Source organism: Ictalurus furcatus, chromosome 12 (assembly GCF_023375685.1).
Source record: "Ictalurus furcatus strain D&B chromosome 12, Billie_1.0, whole genome shotgun sequence".
Taxonomy (NCBI): Eukaryota; Metazoa; Chordata; class Actinopteri; order Siluriformes; family Ictaluridae; genus Ictalurus; species Ictalurus furcatus.
Genome location: NC_071266.1, coordinates 27,269,283 through 27,283,074, shown reverse-complemented (window position 1 = coordinate 27,283,074; position 13,792 = coordinate 27,269,283). Strand labels below are relative to the sequence as shown.

The 13,792-nt window shown below is 39.1% G+C and overlaps 1 protein-coding gene across 25 annotated transcripts in view; it reads right to left on the bottom strand.

Annotated features, from left to right (window-relative positions):
- The window catches only part of LOC128616309 (uncharacterized), a 250,341-nt gene that overhangs the window by 46,761 nt on the left and 189,788 nt on the right, over positions 1 to 13,792 (bottom strand). For all 25 annotated transcript variants that reach the window (XM_053638889.1, XM_053638893.1, XM_053638880.1 and 22 more), the window contains 3 exons: positions 7,966 to 8,082; positions 4,223 to 4,339; positions 3,704 to 3,820 (listed from right to left, as the gene is read on the bottom strand). In XM_053638889.1, the coding sequence (XP_053494864.1) occupies positions 3,704 to 3,820; positions 4,223 to 4,339; positions 7,966 to 8,082 (351 nt within the window). The remainder of the gene's footprint in view (positions 1 to 3,703; positions 3,821 to 4,222; positions 4,340 to 7,965; positions 8,083 to 13,792) is intronic.

Below are 13,792 nucleotides of genomic sequence, written 5' to 3'. Positions count from 1 at the left end.
CACGTACTCGTGGTTCATATTATGAACACGGCGACAAGCCGAGTCGTTTACTGGCACATCAGCTACGGCGAGAGGCCACTTCCCGTCTCATACCTAGTATAAAAAACACTTATAATATCGTCACTACAGATCCCATGGAAATTAATGCTACTTTTAAATCGTTTCACTCCGCTTTATAAGTCCGAATTTCCTGCAGACAATACTAAAGTGAATGCATTTCTTCAAAACCTTTGTAACCCTGTTATTAATTTGAATACTGCTATGCAACTGGACTCCCCACTCTCTCTTGAAGAAATTTTAATTTCAGTTAAAACTGTGCAATCTAACAAAGCTCCTGGCCCGGACGGGGTTCCAGTTGAATTTTTTAAAACGTTTATTGGAAAACTAGCTCCACTGCTTTTGGCTATGTTCAACGAATCTTTGGAATGTGGGTCTTTGCCTCCAACATTGACACAAACCACTATAGCTCTGCTTCTTAAGGAGGGTAAGGATCCGTCCTCCTGCGGTTCTTATAGACCGCTGTCTCTGCTTAATGCAGATGTAAAGGTGTGGGTGAAAGTAATGGCATCTCGTTTAGAGAATGTACTCCCTTATATTATATCTGAAGAGCAGAACGGTTTTATAAAGGGACGTCAATTGTTTTTCAATACCCGTACACTCTAATATAATTTATTCAAAGCATTCGTCTGTGCTCCCTGAGATCGTGATTTCATTAGATGTTGAAAAAGTATTTGATAGGGTTGAGTGGGAGTATTTGTTTGCAGTCTTGAGGAAGTTCGGATTTGGGGATAAGTTTATTTCTTGGATTAGCCTCCTTTACTCATCCCCTAAAGCCAGGGTTCAGACAAACGATATTTATTCGGATTATTTTGCTCTCGGACGAGGGTGTCGTCAAGGCTGTCCTTTATCCCCTCTGCTTTTTGCTGTCGCTATCGAGCCGCTGTCTACTGCACTAAAATCTTCTCCCTTGTTTAAAGGAATAGTTCGATACGGTGTAGAATACAAATTGTCGCTATATGCTGATGATTTGTTATTGTATGTAACTGATCCTGTTGCCTCTATGCCAGCTGTCTCGGCTGTTCTGGAGTCCTTCGGTGTTGTCTCTGGTTATAAATTAAATTTAGATAAAAGCGACTGTTTTCCTGTCAATACTGCAGCATTTTCTCTCCAACAGTCAGATTGTTTCGATTTAGTCAGTCAGGGTTTAAATACCTAGGTATCAACGTGACACGTTCTTTATCTAATCTTTCATCAGCTAACTTCACTCCCCTTATCTCAAAGGTTAAATCTAACATTCAGAGTTGGGGTAACTTACCCCTTTCTCTAATTGGCAGGATCAATGTCGTCAAAATGAATATATTACCCAAGTTTCTTTTCTTCCAGCAAGTTCCTCTTTCACTGCCAAAATCATTCTTGATTTTTCGATTGAATTTCGATTGAATGAATTCTTGATTCATTGGATAAGATAATTAGTACATTTATTTGGGGAGGGAATCCACCAAGGGTTAGTAAATCTTTATTGCAGAAATGTAGACTCAGTGGAGGACTTGCATTACCCATAATTCTATCACTGGGCTGCGCACATTCATAAACTTTGCTACAGGGTTAAATCTCCTGGATCTTCTTGGTGTAAATTGGAACTATCTTCTTGTAGGGAATCCTCTTTACCTGCTTTGCTTTACTCCTCTTTACCTACAAAACTCTCCCTATATACTGATAATCTAGTTGTCCTCAACACACTTATGACTTGGTATCAATTTAGACGGCGCTTTAAATTTGTAGGTGCATCCTCTTTGGGTCCTTTAAGCAACAACCATCTATTTCCTCCATCGTGTTTGGACTCCACATTTTCAGTATGGTATGACAAGGGTATTAAACAAGTTAAAAATCTGTATGCCGATGGTGTGTTTGATAGCTTTGCCAATCTGGCATCCACTTATGACCTCCCTGTGATGCATTTTTTTCGGTATTTTCAAATTCGGAATTTCGTTTCTAGATGTTTTCCTGATTTCCCCTCTGCGCCTCCTGAACAGGCTTGGGAAAGCTTGTTTTCAAAAATCCGCATCAGAGAGGAATGATTTCTAGGATTTATGATGTTATTCTGGCGCTAGGTGGTGAGTCGAGTAAGAAAATTAGGAATGCGTGGGAAACGGAGTTAGGAGTACAGATAAGTGAGGAGTGTTGGGAACATGCTATAGGGAGGGTACAGTCTACCACTTCTTGTGCTCGTCTTGGACTTACACAGTTCAAAGTTTTACTCAGAGTCCATCTGTCCAAGCCGAGACTTTCTGTGATGTATCCGGATGTAGAGGACAGGTGTGATAAATGCCATGGCTCTCCCTGCCATCTTGGCCATATGTTTTTCTTCTGCCCTGATCTCCATGGTTTTTGGTCTGGTTTCTTTACCATCATGTCCACTATTCTCAGGGTAGATTTAAAGCCTTGTCCATTGATTGTTGTATTTGGGATTCCTGATGACTCAGTTCCATTGAGCTCGATACAAAAGGATGTTATTGCTTTCACATCCCTTATAGCAAGACGTTCCCTACTGTTGCATTGGAAGTCTGCTAAATTAAAAGTCTGCTAGTTAAAAACTTTTAATTTTGTTTTCCTTTGTTAGTATAAAAAGAAAAAAAAACCTGTGAATGTTTACTGCTGTGTGTTGCTCAATTTGTTTTTTTTTTCTTCTCAATGGAATATTCGGGAAAGGGAGGGGAGGAGAGAAGAGAAAAGGTGATGTTCAGCAGAAATGTTCAATAAAAATAAAACTGGAAAAAAAACAATTGTAGTAAGGGCATTAAAATTTAGAACACACACTGCTAAATACAACATCACCAACATTGTGGACCTGAAGAAAAATGTGTCCGTTTTAATTTGAAGTTTTCTAGACTTTATCTTTATTTACATCTAGATGTGTTAAATAACTTAGAACATGGCACCTTATCATGCAGGAAATGAAAGCTGAAATTCTGATCTATCGTCTCATTCATCTTTTATCTCCAACCCAAATGTCTTCAGTGTATAGCAAAAGTGAAAGTACTGGCCTCGCTGTTCCAATACTTGTGGAGGGGACTGTATATGGTCATTATGGTTGTAACAGAACATGAGGACATCATTCAGAATGAACAGATAATGTGTCCTGAATGGATGCAGATACAGATCATTATTATTTTAAAAACCTGCTAGAAAGGTTCACAGGTATAAAAATCTGTAACTCTATCCAGAATTATACGACACTGTGGATGAGATTCAGTCCGTCACCTGTAGGGACAATTTAGTTATCAGTAGACCCACTGTCATGATTTTGGGAGGTGAGATGATTAAATTGAGGAAAATGCTGATTGTGATTATTATTATTAATAAACTCTGTAATGTCAGTTATATGATTTATGGTAAATAATCAGTGCCTGTGTTCATATAAAGAGTCTCCATTTTCTATTATATTTTACAGAAATACTCAGACACATCACTCTTCATGGAGACACGTCCAAGTAACCGTGATCTCAATGGTGCCTGGATTTTAGCACAAAACAACAATGTTGTTACTTTGCACTTCCTGTTCATTTTAGAATCAGTGTTGAATACTTGCTTCTGTTTTATGAAATTTTATAGTCTGGTGTTTATGTACATTATATTATTTTCATAATTCTAATTTCCTCCAGACATTACTGTGACTTTAACTATGAGAATTATGGGATGTTACCTGTGTACAGATGATGAGTCTTTATTTCTAAAGTTCCCAGGAGGATCCATAGACTCATCACTCTTCATGGAGACACAGCTGGGTTCTGGGGAGTCTGATTTCTCTCTCTGTAGTTTACTGTACAACATTATAGAAAGTTCTTTATATACACGATTTACAGATATTGACTGACTTGTTAATTTGAGTTAATTTGCTCTAATAATGAACAGTGGAATGTACAGTCTTTATTGGTTGTGTTAATTATTTTGTCATTACTATTACTTTTACTGTCACATCAAGATACATTTACTTCATATATTACGTATATGACACTGTGAAACACTGAACTGCACATTTATTGATATTTATTACTCTAAAATGTTCAGTGAAAGTACTGTAGCAGCATTAGAGTCTAATTAAAGTATAGAATACACCGATAAATATCAGAATGCTGCTACTGACCCTGGACTGGATAAAAGAATGTGCAACACGGCCTTTCTCTCTGCCGTGACTTTAACTATGAGAATTATGGGATGTTACCTGTGTACAGACGAGGAGTCTTTATTTCTAAAGTTCCCAGGAGGATCCATAGATTCATCACTCTTCATGGAGATACAGCTGGGTTCTGGGGAGTCTGATCTCTTTCTCTGTAGTTTACTGTACAACATAATAATAATAATAATAATAAACTTTATTTTATAAAGCAGTTTCCTTTAAAGCAGTTTCTCAAAGCGCTGTACATAAAATCACAGTCCACAGAAAAATAAAACAAATAAAAGTTAATAAGAACAAAAACAACAACATTAATAATAAAAATAATTATAAAACAATCTAAGAAGACATCAGCAGTCGAATGCAAGTTTAAAAAAGTGTGTCTTGAGAAGAGCTTTAAAAATGCCAAGAGTCTGGGCTTCCCTGAGTTCAGGAGGAAGAGAGTTCCAAAGTGAAGGAGCAGAGACAGAAGTCCTGTCACCCATAGATTTTAGGTGCGTTTGTGGAACAGTTAACAGATTACACTGTGAGGAGCGCAGTCTGCGATTTGGGGTGTAAGGGATTAATAAGCCAGATAAGTATTACGGAGCCAATCCATGTAATGCCTTGTATGTCAACATCATGATCTTAAAATGGACACGGAACCTGACCTGGAGCCGGTGTAAGGACTTCAAAACAGGAGTAATATGGTCACATTTCCTGGTTCCTGTCAGGATCCGGGCGGCAGAGTTTTGAACATATTGCAATTTGTTAATTGCCGTTTTAGAAACTCCGGTTAAAACGGCATTACAGTAATCCAGCCGTGTGACAACAAATGAATTAATCAGCTTTTCAGCCGCAGATCAATTTAGCATAGGGCGTGGTCTGGCTATATTTCTGAGGTGAAAAAAGGATGCCTTCACAGTGCTCTGAACAAAAGAATCAAATGAGAGGCTGGTCTTCGGGTCTCTAGAACAGAGCCATCAACAAACAGAGGCAGTGGAGCAGCTTTGAGAATTTGATGATGGGAACCTATAAGCATAACCCCAGTTTTCCCGCTGTACAGGCACAGAACGTTATTATTCATCCATGTTTTTATCTCAGAAATACAATCAAAGATAACAAGCATCGATGTTTTCACCAGATTTAGAGTGAATGTAGATTTGGGTATCGTCAGCATAAAAGTGATAATGGAGGCCAAGCGATCGTAGCAGATGCCCAAGTGGAGATAGATAAATATTGAAGAGTAGAGGGCCTAGAACCGAACCCTGAGGAACACCAGTGAGCAGCGAGCCAGTGTCAGACCTGAAGCCACACATAGAAATAAAATGGGAACGGTCAGTAAAATAGGATTTAAACCAGTTTAAAACTGTCCCGGACACACCAAAAACACTTTCAAGGCGGGTAAGCAAAATACCATGATCCACAGGATCGAAGGCGGCTCTAAGGTCAAGAAGAATAAGAATGGAAGTAGCTCCAGAATCAGAGGCCATCAACAAGTCATTGGTAACTTTGACCAACGCCATTTCAGTGCTGTGAAATTTACAAAAACCTGACTGCATGGGTTCAAAGAGGTTAATGGTTGTAAGATGATTACAGAGTTGAGAGGCAACAACACGCTCAAGTATTTTTGCCAAAAACGGAAGATTTGAGATGGGACGAAAATTGTTAAAATCATCCACAGAACCATTTTCTTTCTTTGGTACAGGTGCAACAGCAGCAGTCTTTAGCACTGCTGGAACGACCCCAGTCTCCAGTGATTCATTTATAATGCTGAGGATGGTAGAGCACCAAACAGCGAAGCACGATTTAAATAGATTTGTAGGAATTGGATCCAGCAAACAAGTGGTTGATTTCATGCTAGTGAGAGCCTCAGAATTAAGCAGTGAGAAATGAGTGAAAGAAACACGGGTGAACCCAGATGGACGAAGGAGTGAAGTTACACCGTCAGGGTTAACAGAAATTTCTTTGCGAACATTGACAATCTTAGAATGAAAAAACTGTAGAAAAGAATCACAGAGCTGCTGAGAGACAGGAAAAGTGGTAACAGCATTAACTTGAAGCAATCTGTTTATGGTTTGGAACAAGTGTCTGGGATTATTCTGATTATTTACAATAGCCTGAGAGAAGTAAAAGGATCTTCCAGTCTCCATTAGAGCACGATAGACAGTCCAATGTCAATAGATGAAAACTGCGATAAAAATGAACCATTAGCAATCACAAGATCCAGCGTGGGACCCTTGTTATGAGTAGGGGCAGTTACAAACTGTGTGAAGCAAAAAAACAATCAATTAACGGCAGGAATTCCTTAACCGCCACAGAGTCACTCTGGTCCACATGAATGTTGAAGTCTCCCACAATTAGAATTCTGTCAAACTCAACATCGACTGGAAGTCCGCAATCTCTGACATAAAACCTGCATGTGCCTTAGCCTTAGGTGGTTTATAGACTGTAGCAATGATGGTAGATACAGGAGCGGAAATACTCAAGATCTGGCATTCAAATGATGAAAACTGGGGAACAGACACAGAGCTTATATTGAACTTCAGGGTGTAAACCACAATAATGCCTCCGCCTCTGCCAGATAACCTCGGGAGGTATAATACTCCAAAGCCCGCTGGAGTGATCTGGTTAAACAGGAGCCCATCATTTTCTTTATGCCAGGTTTCAGTTAAGAACAACAAGTCAAGCTTTTTATCTGTAAGAAAATCGGATAAAAGCAGCGCCTTGTTATTCACGGACTGCACATTGAATAATGCGGCATAAGCCAGGCTCTGAAGCGGAGACGACAGTGGTTTAATCTCCACACGGGGAACCGATATGAAATTGCTGTGATCAACACCAGTACGGAGCAGTTTGCTGGTCTTACGTCGACAGATAGGAACATCGATGTTAGGAGAGGATGACACAGCAAGACAGTGTCTCAAACCCAGATGGATATATCGCTTAGTACGTAGCAATCCAGCATCTCGACAGAGATTGTAAGAGTCTTTGGCTAGGCAATAAGATTTCTGTTTGAAATTCAGAAGCTGGCGTGTAGTGTACCTTAGCGCCATGGTCGGTGAGTGCACACTCGCAAGGCCAGAGCGATTGAAACTCTGTAGCGCACTGCGAGCACAAAGTCGTACAGTCCTCACACGCGGCCGAACCCGAGGCGTTGATTCAGAGTTACACGCTGCAGGTTATTCCAGATGGAACACAGAAATAAAAACTACAGTCCAGAATATATAAAATGGCACCACCACATCGCAATCATAACGGCACTAAAAACAATCTAACTTAAAAAACTCGCAGTTATTTAAAAAATAAATAAATATGGCTTAAAATAACAAATGAAAACAAACCAAACGGTAACAGGAGTGGCAGCAAAACACGCCAGCGTACCCTGTCACCGGAACCGGAATGAAGAGCTTCCAAGATTGACTACTGCCATTCAGGCCAGGCTGGAGTTCTGACAAAACTCCACTCAAGAATTACATTATTTTAAGAATTGTTATTTCCTATTAGAAAAGCTCAGTGTTTAATTATTATAACTATTGTTATTAGCAGTAGTAGTTTTAGTGTCATTGCATATTATTTCCTATAGTTTATTTTGCTTATATTTGCATTTCTTGCTTTAGCATTTAAGACATTACCTGTAAGACATTTTGACCTTCATAAATGTTTACAATATTTCATCTAAAAGCATTCACTGAAAGTTCTGTAGTATCAACAAAGACCATGTCACTCTAATATAAATAAAAATAGCTGCTAATGATTGTGTAGCACAGACATTAACTGTGACTTTAACTATGAGAATTATGGGATGTTACCTGTGTACAGATGAGGTGTCTTCATGTTTAAAGTTCCCAGGAGGATCCATAGACTCATCACTCTTCATGGAGACACAGCTGGGTTCTGGTGAGTCTGGTCTCTTTCTCTGTAGTTTACTGCACAACATTATAGAGAGAGCATGAGACACAATTTCAGTGTCTCAATAATCAGCATATAAAATACAGTGAGAGAATTTGTATCATATGGTATGTCGTGATATTTCTGTTTAATATTCGTTATGACCTCTACCTCTCCTTACACACTAGGCAGCAGCAGCAGAGGTAGTAGCATACAGAGCAGGAAGTTTGTGAGTGAGAACCTAACTGCCTCGAAGCATGAACACTCAGACACATTGTTTTTCATGGAGACACAGTAAAGTAACCGTGATCTCAGGGGTGCCAGGATTTTAGCACAAAACAATATTGTTTATACAATAATGTTACTTTGTACTTCCTATTCATTTTAGAATCAGTGTTGAATATTTGTATCTGTTCCATGAAATTTTATAGTCTGGTGTTTATGTACATTATATTATTTTCATAATTCTTATTCCCTATTAGAACTCCTTAATGTTCATTATTATAATTAATATTATTAGTAGTAGTAATAAATGAGGGTTAAATAAACATCTGTGTGCTGCACTTGATGTAAGTCTCACTCACGTCTAAAACGATTCAGAAGCACGTGGTGTTTGTGCTGGCAGTGGCGTAACCACAAATTAATAGTTTGTGATGAGGAAATATACAAAATAAAATACACGAGTACCAAAATAACGCCCTGTCTGTGTTTAGTGTATCGTCTCATGTCCCTTTACTGTTCCACTGTATGGTTCATTTTCATAAGGACATCATTTACTTACAATCAACAGAATCTAGCAGTTTTTTCAAGTGATGACTGATAACTTCTCATGCTCAGTATAAATATTTGTTATTATTTTCATATAAACTCATTATATATTTCAGATATGAATATTTAATGACTAAAATACTAGGACATGGAAGCTTACCGGTTATTTGTGGGCGGGGTCACATTCTCTGTGTCCAGGTCAGGGGTCACCATGTTTGAATATTAGTGTAAACACAGACAGCTCATGGACACACAGCTGAGTCCTGAAGATGCTGATCTCTTCTGCTGGAATTACTGACACTCCTAGAAAACACAAAACAAACACACAGTTACAATTAGGGGAAAATCTTTCATCTCTCAACTAAAGAAAATGTTGCTCCTTTGATAAAACAAAATTGTGTGTGTGTGTGTGTGTGTGCTCGGAGGTGAGGTGAAGAGTTCAATAATCAGGGGAGGGAGACCTCTGCTGGAAGGGAGGAGACACAGTTTGAAGTGTAAGTGTGACGCTTTAAATAAAAAGTCAGAATCAGAAGGCAGCTGAAATGATTTGTAGTTAATAGAAGTGCTACTTTAAGTCTAATACACTTTCTCTTTAACAGCATTACATGGGTTTTAGTTTAAATAAATGTACTGTAAATTCTGAGCCAGAAGTCAGTAAGTCTGAAATCAGTTGTACTAAACAGAGATGATTTCTGTGAGACTAAAGTAAGGGTGTTCCATATGACTGTTTTAGACCGTGAACGATCCATGATCTGTATTTACAGAGGGATCACACGTACCATCATACTAAATATATTTTGTTCGCTGTGCTGAAAATGCTTAGACGCGTCATCTTGTTTTATGAACCAGACTGTACACTCATAAATACTGTCAATTGTTGTGTTTGTTGTGTTCCTTATGTATTTAAAATGACGGTTTTGTATAAAAGTGAAGGAGCTTTTTCTGCTGCTGTTTATGTGCATCTAGATGAAGCGAGATTTCAGGAAGAGCTGCTGCTTAACCGCAGTGTGAAAACCTTCAACTAACCACTGACTTTATTTCTTTATACTCGAGTCCAAGCTGAAAATAAAACCTCTCTGAACCGCTCCATTGTGAAGGTGTTCTGTCTGAAGCACGGCCCTGCTGCAGAGAGAAATGAAACCGGAAGTACTGTTTGTACAAACACAACGACGGGGGATTATTATACATCATCATGGCCTTTTCTGGACTTCCGCAGAAGACAGATCTTAAAACATATGATGTTTGTTCCACACTAATAAATCTAAATCCCCCAAACACTGAATGTTCATCGAAGAGAGAAACTTATATATAAAATATATAACACACAGCTGATAAACAGCAGCTTTACAGGGAAGATGGCTTCAGTTCCGGGGAAGTGACGCAGTTTTCTAACTGCTGTTTTTACACGAGTAAAATAAAATATAAAGTCGTTTCTGTTAAAGAAATAACTTACTTTTATTCAGCAGTCCATGTTGTGTGACAATAATATCACCGTTTCTGCCTGGTGTTGAGGTTTTTCTGCTTTTCCAACAGCGACAAAATGGAGTCGAGTCTGAGAGAGAAACTTCTTCTTCTTCTTCCTGCTTTTTGTGGTCGGCAGAAACTCTTCCGCTTTCCGGTAAACTGACGTCACTACCTGTGACGTTTCGCTCCGCACCCTACCGGCTGAAGCCTGCAGAACGGGGCGGTATGTTAATAACCGGTAAAGAATAATAAGCGTGAATCAAATATTTAAAAACACATGGAAAATGATATCGCACAAAACTGAAACATGAATTCAAAGTTTTCTGAATCGCACACAAAAGCGTTTCCCTTGGTTTTATTACTGTGTGTTTGTGATCTCTGACAAGTTCTGCTCAGGTTTTCTTTTTTTGACCGCTTGTGCTGTTTTTCCCTTCGTGCTTATTATTATTATTATTATTATTATTATTATTATATGATCACTTCCGCATGCTCCGCTTCTTTCGTGGGTGAAATTGAGCAGTTGTTTCCATTTATTGATGTTCGCTTGTTGTGCATGCTTATGTCTTAAAATGAACCACATCCTAATGTTCTCATGTTAACCCTATGTAATATGTAACATATAACAACATATGTAACAGATATAACAAGATACGCCGGTGTCCAATGTCTATTGTGCACCAGAACACAACGCGGTGTAGCTAGGCAGGATGGACCAGTTACACATAGAAGCGAAAAAAGAGAAAAATATTAATGCATACATACTGTAAATGCATTCTGTGTTATGGGGCAATCCCCTTTTCCTCCAAAAGTGAAGAGGAAAACTGATTAATGCCGTCTCTCCATCACTCCCAGAAACAAGTGCTACTGTAAATGTAGTCAGCGTAGTAAACAAGGCACATTGTGTTACTATTCACAGAAAACTGCTGCAAATATAGTCGCTGCTTTCGGTTAAAACTGATTCACTGTGAGTGATGTGCCGTTCAGAAAACGAACCGACTCTGAGTCAGATCACTTAGATTCATTTTAAATTGGAAATAAATAAATGAATGAATGAATAGAGTTGAAGAAATGAACTCACTTCATTTTGCTGTAAAAGAGACTCTTTAGTTTATTTCTGCATGCAGCTGGAGAGATCACATGTTGGAAACACATACTGTACATACTGTTGCATGGCACAAGCACTTATTGTACAGGGCACACACACACACACACACACACACACACACACACACACGGGCAGTCTCGAATTTAAATCACAGGTCTTTTTTACATTCACTAATTCAGTCTCAGTGATCAGGACAAATAATAACATTTTATGGCTTGTGTTTTAAACTCATACACACTGTATACAGTCAGAATGCAGTGACACACACACACATATATATATACACACACACACACACACACACACACACACACACACGGTTGCTCTGTATGTGAGTGTGAAGGTCCATAATATTACTATTAGGTTATTACAGTTTGATTGTATGTAATAACATTAGTAATAACATTAGTAATAACAAACCAGGACTGCAATCCGAAGAGAAATAAAACACTAAAGCAATAAAACACACACAGCAGTTAAACACACCTGTATTGCACGATGACATCAATAAATAAAAACACATTCGTCCGGTAAACATGACGTATACAATTAAACATGTGGTTTAAAGCTGCAGTAAGGAACTTTTCTTGGTTAAAAACGAACATAAATCAAATCAATTGTTGAACACGTCCATAAAAAAAATCAGTGTTCAAAACTTCATTCGTGACGTCATTCGCCTTCGCGTGGTTTCGTCACGCGCGTTAACAGAAAGAAGACGAGCCGGCTACTATATCACGTGTGTGGGGGCTGAGGAAGGTGGAGTGCTTGTAGCTTTTCCTTACAACAGTTGCTTAGAATTGAAACCGGTCATCTAGACGGCTGCTTTAATCTGGATCGTTCTAAACACAATCATCAGTCACATCTGGGGAATCAGCTGCTGTCAAAACCAAGGAACCTCGAACTGGTTCCTATTCGTTTGAAATCTTCTACACTCACTTGCTATTTTTCGTTTTTGGGTGCTGCCATTTATGGTGACTCGCGGTAAAAGTTTTTCTTTGCTTAATTTTGTTTAGTAGCGGTAACGGTTAAGAAGCACCGTTTCCGTGGCTGGCTCCATCTAGTGTTGAAACTGAGAAATGCAACAGAGTCGAGCTCAAGCTTCTCGTGTGGGCCATATTCAATTATATTTTCAGAATTTGCCGCGGGCCAATAAAAACTGGACCGCGGGCCAACCGTAGTTTGGACACCCCTGCTTTAAATAAAAAGTCCGAACCAGAAGGCAGCTAAAATGATTTGTAGTTAATAGAAGTGCTACTTTAAGTCTAATACACGTTCTCTTTAACAGCATTACATGGGTTTTAGTCCATTGTGAAGGTGTTCTGTCTGAACCACGGCCCTGCTGCAGAGAGAAATGAAACCGGAAGTACTGTTTGTACAAACACAACGACGGGGGATTATTATACATCATCATGGCCTTTTCTGGACTTCCGTATAATGGTAAATGGCACACTTCCAAAGCGCTTCACACTGTGTCTCATTCACACACACCAATGGTAGCAGAGCTGGCATGCATGGTGCTAACTTGCCATCGGGAGCAACTTGCCCAAGTTCAGCATGTGGAGTCACGTGGGCCGGGAATCGAACCGCCAACCCTACGATTAGTGGACAACCCGCTCTACCACCTGATCCACAGCCGCCCTACAGCCACAGCCGATTTAGCCAGATTACAGGAAACCAGGCACAACTTCACACTGTACATAATTATTGTAACTTTTATACTTTTGTCTTACACTGGCACCTTGCACTGTGTCACTTTATTTTTCATTTTTATCTTCTTTTTTGTAATTATTACTATTGTTATTCCATTCTTCTTCTACTTATTATTATTATTATTATTATTATTATTAAATTCTCCTTTAACTATACTGATGCTTTGGCAATATTGCATGTAAACAATCTTGCCAATAAAGCACTTTGAAGACTGAGAATGAGAGAATGAGAGAGAGAGAGAGAGAGAGAGAGAGAGAGATCAACTACAGAACTACGTCACCCATTTGAACACACTGATTACCTGAACACAGACTGAACACTGACACAGAACCACACTGACAAAATACAGACTCTCTCTCTCACACACACACACACACACACACACACACACACACACACACACAGGCCATGGAGACGGTCACTATAAGTACAGACACACAGGACATGGTATTAAACACTACAACAGACACAATGAGTAACATTTACCCGAAATAAACTCACATATAAAGCTTTTCTTTGCACAGAATCAAATGTGGTAAAGAAAAACAGGCTTCCGGCTTTCCTTCTTCTTCTACTACTTCTACTACCGCCACCTACTGGACTGGATCACGAGTAAGCCTACGCGTGTCGGATTTCTACCAGTCTTTTCTTCTCTTCACATCTCCTGCTGCTGTTTATATTTATGTTTCAACTAACCACTG